General features: G+C 34.1%; 1 protein-coding gene across 1 annotated transcript in view; it reads left to right on the top strand.

Annotated features, from left to right (window-relative positions):
- TMEM232 (transmembrane protein 232) overlaps positions 1-9,499 on the top strand; it is a 150,832-nt gene that overhangs the window by 19,957 nt on the left and 121,376 nt on the right. Inside the window, exon 8 of the mRNA XM_004678479.1 lies at positions 2,060-2,188. Within this exon, the coding sequence (XP_004678536.1) occupies positions 2,060-2,188 (129 nt within the window). The remainder of the gene's footprint in view (positions 1-2,059; positions 2,189-9,499) is intronic.

Raw genomic sequence — 9,499 nt, 5'->3', positions numbered from 1 at the left:
AAAAATATGTATTTATTTATGCATAGAAGAGCTGTGGTATAAGCCAGAGGTGCGAGGGGATGGGGGAGTGGGAGAAGAACAGGCAGGTCTACTAAAATACACTACTAAGGAGACAGGAGCGGTGCCTTTGGGACAACTCACTAACCAAGGATCGAACTCAGACCACAGCAGTGACAGCATGAGAGTGCTGAGACTTAACCCCTTTGCCACCAGGGAGGCCCCGGCCTTGTTTATTTTCATGTAATATTGTCTGAAGTAGATTTTATGTGAGTTTATATATCACAGAACAAAATGCTCTGATTTCAAGGGTCAGATTAGCTTGTGAAAATATTTATGCCAATTACACTCTGGACATGAAGTTGATATTTTCATGTTCATTGTCTAATTATGGTGTATAAATTTGTTAACAAGGCTTTTTGACCTAACTGAATAATCTATGTAGTCATGTAACATATATGGTTAAAAAACAAACAAACAAACAATAAAAACTTAAATTAGTCAGGTCACTCACAAACTTCAAAACTTATTTACGTATATATTTATTCAAAATAAATTTTCAACAGAAAAGCTGGAGAGCTGACAGGCATCCATGCTGAACTATCTAAAGCAATTTGAAAAGGGATTTCCTTCATATGGCTTTTACTTTTGGAGTAGACTGACTCATAGAGCAGAAAATTACATTGTTTGCATAAAATATGTGCATATATTGATCAGTAGGACTCAAAATGATGTCTTTCATAATTTGAGAAAAAAGCTTTTTTATCATCCTAAACAGCATTTCCACTTGCTTTTCTAAATAATTATTCCCCAGAGTCAGTTATCCTGTGTAGACTTACTCAAACCTCTATCTCCATTGTTTGCGTTCCTGACATAAAGTAGATCAGTACACATCTGTGTGACTTAACACTTTACCAGAGCTTAAAATGTCTTAGTGTGTGTGAACCTCTGGTACACTCCCTTTAGAATACTCAACATGAAAATTATTTTTAAATTTTATAGTTAGTGTTTATATAATTGATGAGAATTATGAAGTCCTTTGGAATTTCCTTAAATGTCTCTTTTCAGCATATAAATAAAATATCAGCCATGTTTGTTATTTGAGTACATATCTCAATATGTTTGTTTGAATTTGTACTGTTGATGAAAAATTCAATCATAATATTATGCTATCATTGTATAACAATAAAATCAGTATTGTTTATACCAGTTATTCTTGTAGACCACTTAATCTATGAAACTATTAGGAAGCACTCTAAGAAAAACAAATAACAGCAATTTCTTATCTGAATGTTTAGGCTATTGAAGTAGTTAGCACACGTTGCTTATGTCCAGGAAGGCAAATCATTTTACCCTTAATCAGGAAAACCAAGTTTGTTTGTTCCTTGTTACTATTTTGCCCTGTCCTTTTGTTGTATATCAGAGAAAATTAAGTCATGTACACTTTAAAAAACACAGCTGTTACCTCAATAATAATAACAAATCTCAATAAATAGTGAATACTCATGAATGAAATGGTTCCATCACAATGCACCACATGTGTAACTTCCTTAGAAATTAGCAAATTGTTTTATAGAGTGATGTCTCATTTTTCATAACCAGTAGAAGCACATACAGTGTGGGTTATAAACTTTTCCTCTCATACTTGGTATGTTCAGTAGTTTTATTTCTTGTCTATATCATAGGTATACCATGGTTTTTCTTTATGGCTTTAATTATTTACTTAATAATTATATATGGTAAGTAAATAAAAAAAATGAGGCACAACTGTGTGAGATTATTGTCCCTTAGAAGAAATAGTATTTTTTCTTACTGTAAAAGTGAGAAAGAGCACAAGTGTCCTTCCCATGTGAAACTATTAAGCCATTAAGCTCAGGCTAGCTATGCATACTTACAAATATATACTTGAATAAATCATAACACCTGGTAAAAAACTAATGATAAGAAAATACAAATATCATTTGTATATTTAAAATTAATTTTCATATTCAGGTTAAAGGATTCTTCTTCAGATATTTTTTAAATTTTAATTCCAGGAGCAGTTACAGTTTAATCAGAGGAGATATGAAGTTAGCCATCTTCTCTGGCACTGTGTGGCTGCCTGGTCTTGTGTTCAGAAGAACAGCACTCAGTTAAGTAAGGTGCTTGAACATCTCATCTTTTATAAAACAGAGCTTCAAAACAGCTGTTGGTAAGAGAGATCCTATAAATCCAAAGTAACTCATGGAGAAATCTTCGTATTTAAATGTTAAATAACCTTTGTACTTAAATGTTAATCACTCCTTAGTTGACTATGAATACAAATTTATAATCTCAGTTCCAAAGCCTACAGCAATTCATATAGATTTTGGATTAGTTCATTTCATCAATTAAATGCATCTCTCTCTCTCTCTCTCTCTCTCTCACTCTCTTTTTTTTTGTTACATGTACATGCATTAATTGTATAGCTTCTCTTTATTAAATGGAATTTGCTATTGATAAAAAGTTCATTCCCACATTTAAAACAGCCTGTATTTTCCAAGTTGTTAAAAAACAACACTGAAGTACAGCTTACTATCCTTGGAGGAAATGTAGTAAGGTTCTATATCTTTATGTCTTACTTATATTGTAAAATATAGCAAAATTGAATCATTGAGAATAAGTGCTCATTAGTACCTGTACATATGTTAATTTGAGAAGGGAAAAAGAAATCTTAAGCTACAATGAAAGAGAGTATGGAAAGAAGAAATATTTTAGAGGTATATTCCTGAGGAAATTTGTCATAAGGTATCTCAAATATTTGACAATAATCATACTTTTGAATTCCTTTCCAAATACTAAAAGTAATAATAATATTTGTGACCATAGAATGTTGTACATTCAATTGTTACATATTTTTTGTAAAAGTCCTATTTTTAAGTCTAACATAGCCCATTATGCTTGTGTATATTTAAATTCTCAGAATCTGCCATATCCCGAATGGATTAAAAGTGTTTTATCAATTTTATTTGAACATGTGTGGGATTCTAGGTGAAGTGCCTAGTTTCCTAGAAGTACTTTAGTTTTGAAGCATTTCGACAAGAGCTTATTCTGATGGTTTGATGGGAGGAAATTATTCAGTATTGCCATTAAGAAACATTGTAGTTATTTTACCTTTAAAAACTAAGATGAAACTTACATTACAAATAGAATGTAGTTGTTATATTAATAATACAGCATATAGTTTTAACAAGCATATACTAACATAGAACTACTAAATGAAACAAATATAACAGTTATCACTGGTTTAAATTACACTGTTTTGAAAGCCATGGCAATTATGCAAGACCACAGGATTATAGAAAATAAGTTGTCGGTGACTCAAATAACAATTTACTTTAAAAGCACATATAACTAGAGCTGTTGTAGCTCTTGAAAGATTCTAACTTAAGTTTCTAAACAATAGAAGTTATATATATATATTTTTTAAAGATTTATTTATTTATTCATACAGAACTAGGGTACAGGCCAGAGATGTGGAGGGTGAGAGGATTTACCAGAAACAGAGTTGGGAGCAGAACAGGCAGATCAACGAAGTACACTGCTGAGGGGAGCAGCGGGCGGGTCAGGAGAGGTCTGCCACGCCATGTGGTCACCTCCGGGGCAGGCAGGAATCGAACTCATGCGGAAGTGGCTTTGGCTTTTCAGTGCTGTGCTTTAACCCGCTGCACCACCAGGGAGGGCCAGAAGTTATATTTTAAGGTATAAAAATAAATATCATTTATGACTTTGTCAAATTTATTTTCAAAGCACTCTAGAAATTACCAAATAAACAAGTTTTAGTGAGTGCTGAAATAGTAAAAGTAGCTAGCATAGAGTATCTAATTCTGAAAGTCAACCCAATTTTCAGCTTTTCTAAATGATATCAACAATAATTTAATTTGTTAATGATAAGTGTTTCAGGTAGTTTATTTTTTATATGCTTAGACTCTTGTAGATTGTGGGATTAGTTATAGTACAAAATTCCTTTTTTGTTACAAATGAAGAATTAGAGGCTAAAATTATTAGGCTGACATGTGACTTTAAGATTTCAATATTCCCAGTGTAGGGCAGGTTCCTACACCTACCATTGTCATTTTAGCTATGTTATTAAGCAGGTGACTACTAAATTTTTACTTTTCTTTTTTCTGGATGAACATTGTGAAAACATGGGAAGGAGGAGTCTTTCAACTCTGTGTTTTAAATCAAAGATCTGACTAACTTTTCTCTCAAATTTCCTGACATACTTGGTATTAAGCAATTAACTTTTCTTCTCACAGAGTATTTACTTATATAACAGCATAAATAGCTTTCAAGAACTCATTATTCCAATAAAAACTATGATTTAATTGTCACAGTCACACAAAAGTCCCCTTTCTTTTCTGGAGGAAAACTACCCAACACCTTCAATGAGGCAAACATTACCTTGATCCCAAAACCAAACAAAGATAGTATTAAAATATGTGTATAAGCCAATATCTGAGGTGAATATAGATGTAAAAATTCTCAACAAAACCCTAGCAAAATGAATTTAGCTATAAGGATTTACCTATATTGAGAATTGTCCATATCCACCACGATAAAGTAGACCTCATGTCAGAGATACAAGGCTGGTTGAACATACACAGACAAATTAATGTCACTATTTATGTCTTCAGAAATGAAGGCAAACTCCACATAATTATCTCAATAAGTGCTGAGAAAGCATTCAACACGATTCAACATCCGCTTATGACAAAAGCTGTACAAAAATGGTAATGAATGGAACCACTCTATATATTATAAGAACTTTACATGACAAACCCACAGCTAACATCAGATTCAATGTTGAAAAACGTTTCCTTGAAGATCAGGAATAAGACAAGTGTGCCCACTGTTACCACTGGTATTCAATATAGTTTGGAAAGCCTAGCTGAAGTAATTAGGCAAGAAAAAGTCATACAATTAATCCAAATTGGAAAAGAAGTGAAACCCACTATTTGCAGATGACATATTAACATATTGATAGTCTTAAAAGAAAAAAAAGAAAAAAATCTCTAAAAGTAATAAATGAATATAGTAAAGTGATAGTATGCAAAATCAGGGCACAAAAAAATGCCAATATGTAAGTTGGCATTTATATATTCAAACAATGTGTCAGTAGAAAGAAATAAAAATGTAGAAATAAGTTTCATGTACAGTCACACCAAAAATAATGAAATGCCTGGGAATATACTTAATGAAAAAGGTAACGGATCTGTGCCCTTCAAACTAAAACCTGTGTTAAAGGAAATGAAAGAAGACACAAAGAAATGGAAAGATACCCTGTGTTCATGGGTTGGAAGAATTAATATTATTAAGATGGCCATATTAGCCAAAACAATTTACAGATTTACTGCAACACCTGTGGAAATTACACATTTTTTTAAAGGAAATAGAACAGACAAAAAAAGAGTTTTGTGTAAACTTCAACAAAAAAAGTTATGGTCAAAAAGACTGTAACAAATGGTGACAGGAAATATGGATAGACATTTACAAAAAAACAAAAAAAACAAGACCCATTTTTAACTTGATACATAAAAAAGATAGAAGTTAAATCAAAATGGATTAAAGATTTGGACATAAGAATGGAAACCATAAAATACTTGAAAGAGGCCTTCCCTGGTAGCGCAGCGGGTTAAAGCACAGCTTTAAATCTAAAGCCGCTTTCGCATGAGTTCCATCCCCCCCTGCCCCGGAGGTGACCACATGGCGTGGCGACCTCTCCTGACCCGTCAGATGCTCCCTTCAGCAGTGTATTTCAGTACATCTGCCTGTTCTGCTCCCCGCTCTGTCTCTGGTGAATCCTCTCACCCTCCACATCTCTGGCCTGTACCCCAGTTCTGTATGAATAAATAAATAAATCTTAAAAAAAAACTTGAAAGAAAGAAAATATGGGGGGGCACATTATGGAACATTTATCACAAAGATGCATTTGAATACACCAACAGCAAGGAAACAAAAGCAAAACAAACAAGTGGGATTACATCACATTTAAAAACTTTTGCATTTCAAAAAAAATGATCAGAAAAACAAAAAGGAAAGTTTCATTATCAGTCTCATGTACTTGTAAGATTTGATACAAGTTAAATTTAAGAAAATGAATCTTTGTAAACTAAATAAAGATACTGAGGCTTCAGATCAGGTCCTGATAGTAAATAGAGACTTTGTCAAGATTTTCTGGACTATATACCATAGAATTTGACATTGATAGAAGATATCTTTGGTTTTAAAGTTGAAATTTAATTTCAGGTGACCATTAACTTGAAAAATTTCATATCACGAGTATTGGTAAGTTACCATAATGGTGGAGTAATTTTCAGAGATTTAAAATGCAGAGGGAGACCATTCAGCTGACAGATAAAAGAAATTTTATTAATGATGGCCAAAATATCTTGATCCATACAATTGAGTGGTTCACATCTTCCCGTTTCTGATGCCATCAGTCTAGCTAATTCATCTTGCTTCTCTCTGCCTGGCTACTTATAGCCCTCTTTACAAAGATCCTAAATACAAAAGGAAACAAATAGAGGAAAGTGGTTTCAGCTGAGCTTTGAAGAGTGCTCAGTTTCCATGAAAGGACTGAGGAAGGTCCTCACAGAATTAGAACAAGGAATGTTCCAATGGATATTCTCAGTGCTCTCTAGAATGTACCCTCTGGTTTGGCCTTTTTGAAATGGTCCTATTTGCTCTGGGAAGATAGTTCAAGCCAGTGCAAAAGACTTTTTGAAACTGAACATGAAAATAATGACTTGTGCTTCTAAATGAATTATTAGTCAATGAAGCCTGCTGAGAAATGCAGTATAGCATTTCAATAGAGCAGTATCACTTATAAAAATTATATCTCCCCAAGCAAAATAGCTCATGTAATGTGCTTCATGAATGTAGTCCATAAAGTTTGATAATTTAAACTTATATTGACATGGCAGGTGTTTTCTCATGCACAGTATTGGTGTTTGCATCAGAATAAATGGAAAAAAGAATCAACTGCCTTTAATGGCAGCAAGACCTTTACTTGGAGTGAGATCACTGATGATCCATGTTGTCTGTCTCATCAAATCTCAGTAATTATAATGTTCAAGCAACAGTTTAACCAAAACCATTCAAACAAATGTTTTTGTCAGTAATCCTTCTCATTTTTTCATGAATTGAAATGTCAATGTAAGTTCTATTCCAATTCAGTTCCTGGATTTCTTATTGACCTTTGCTCTATTAAGCTAAATATAACTATCAATATTAAGCTCATATCAAGGGCAAATACACAATTTATGCTTTGTTACACCATGATGCATTAAAAACAACATTTAATCTCAAGTCCAAAGACCTGTTCTAAGCTTGACTCTTGACCTGTCTAATTTTGAATGAGTCATTTTACCCCTATGCATAGTCAGTTTAGTGACTAAGAAGAGGTAATAGCCACCTCCCAGAGCTTTTGAAAGATTTAATGAGATAAGTAATGTGACAGTACTTCTTCCCCCTCAATATTCTATTGCTGCTTTAATAACAGACATTATTCTAATCACTTATATTTTAAATCTTTCTAATTCAATTCAATACAAAATAAATTGTGATAGTAGTAATAAAGGACTAATAAGAGAAATTTTAATTTACAAGGTAACACATCTGTGCAATTTATTCCACTTTATTTTCATGACTCCTGGCAGGATTTCATAAATTTATGGCAAACATTTCTATGAAAGGTCGTGTTCATAATTAACATTTCCAACCTTATGCTGTGTGATCTCTTTGTTTCTTTCCTTTTTAAAAATTTTCCCCACCACCATCCATTATATGTAAGTGAAGAAAGCACTTTCAGTACTCTGATTTTCCCCTCAATGCATCATGACCTGCTAGTTGAAATCTGACTCTTTTCCCCCAAACTGGTTTCTACCTAGTGAATTTCAATCTTAGTATCCTACACACATCCTCTCAAGTTAAATAGATTAGACACCTTAGCCACTTACATTTCAGAACTGTCCTGTTCTCCTTCTGCTGTCACAACCTTGGTTTTGTTCCTATTGTCCTGTGACTTTTTCTTTTTTAAGATTTATTTATGCATCAGAACTGGAGTACAGGTCAGAGGTGCTAGGGGATGAGAGGATTCCAGAGACACCGTGGGGAGAAGAACAGGCAGATAAACAAAGTATACTGCTGAGGGGAGCAGTGGGTGGGATTAGGAGAGGCCTGCCACACCATGTGGGTCTCCTTGCCAGGGATCCAACTCGTGCTGCAGTGGCTGCTATATCTTCATAGTGTTGTGCGCCACCGGGGAGGGCCCTGTCTTGTGACTCTTGTAGCTACTATCACCTGGTAGTGGTCTCTTCAGTTTTTCCCTCAATGATATCATGCTTTGCTCTCAGGGTTATAACACAAATGTCATTTTGCTATTCTCCAGCTTAAACTGATTTATTAAGAACTATTTTTTCATGGCACAAAGATTGCGGCCCCAATCAGGGCCTCTTAACTTGCCATAAGTTAAAAAAAACAAACAAACAAACAAAAAAAACCCAATAAGAACAAGCACAGACTGAAAAAGCCTACTGCTGTGATTAATTATTACCAACTAATCAAACAAAGTAACTGTTAGGGTTGGATGGCTGAGAACAATCAGAAACCCACCTTCTCTGATGAACCAGTTGTCTTGTCCAAATCTCCATCCCTTTCTTGTTTAAAAAAAATCGTTTTAGCATACATACTGAAGATTATGTTTTTCATTTAGTTCATCCTGTCTGAGTATCATAAGCAAGTAGTGGCAAGATAAACTTTAAATTAGTTTACTTATATGGTAGATATTAGAATGAAATCCTGACTTCCTCATTTGCAATGAAGATTGATACTAATCTGTTCATATTAGTTCTCCTGTTAATATCTATTAATATAATCTTGAGTTTCTGATGTGGCTAAACTATTTCTTAAAGTGTTCTACCTTAAAAATTTACATAATTAAATTTAATGTTTATCATGATTATAGTTATTTTAAATTATTAAAATTTAATTATTTCATTCACTGTAGAAAAACATCACTAAAATTTACCATTTTTTAAAAACATTTATTTATTTATGCATACAGAACTGGGGTGCAGGCAAGAGGCTCAGAGGCAGTGAGAGGCTTCACCAGAGACAGAGTGGGGAACAGAACCGGCAGATCGCCGAAGTGCACTGCTGAGGGGAGCAGCGGGCGGGTCAGGAGAGCTCTGCCACGCCATGCGGGAATCGAACTCTTGCGAAAGCAGCGTTAGTTTCTCAGTGCTGTGCTTTAACTCGCTGCGCCACAAGAGAGGGCCAGAATTTACCATTTTAAATTGTTAATACTACTCATTTTGAGGTTGACTTGAGTATATATATTTTTTAAGATTTATTTTTTATTTATGCATGCAGAACTGGGGTACAGGCCAGAAGTGCAGGGGCAGTGAGAGGATTCACCAGGGACAGAGTGGGGAGTAGAACAGACTGTCTGGTGAAGTACACTGCTGAGGGGAGCAGCGGG

Source organism: Condylura cristata, unplaced genomic scaffold (genome assembly GCF_000260355.1).
Source record: "Condylura cristata isolate star-nosed mole 26May11 unplaced genomic scaffold, ConCri1.0 scaffold00007, whole genome shotgun sequence".
Lineage (NCBI taxonomy): Eukaryota > Metazoa > Chordata > Mammalia > Eulipotyphla > Talpidae > Condylura > Condylura cristata.
The sequence above is the reverse complement of the archived record's forward strand: the minus strand, read 5'-3'. Positions and strand labels throughout refer to the sequence as shown.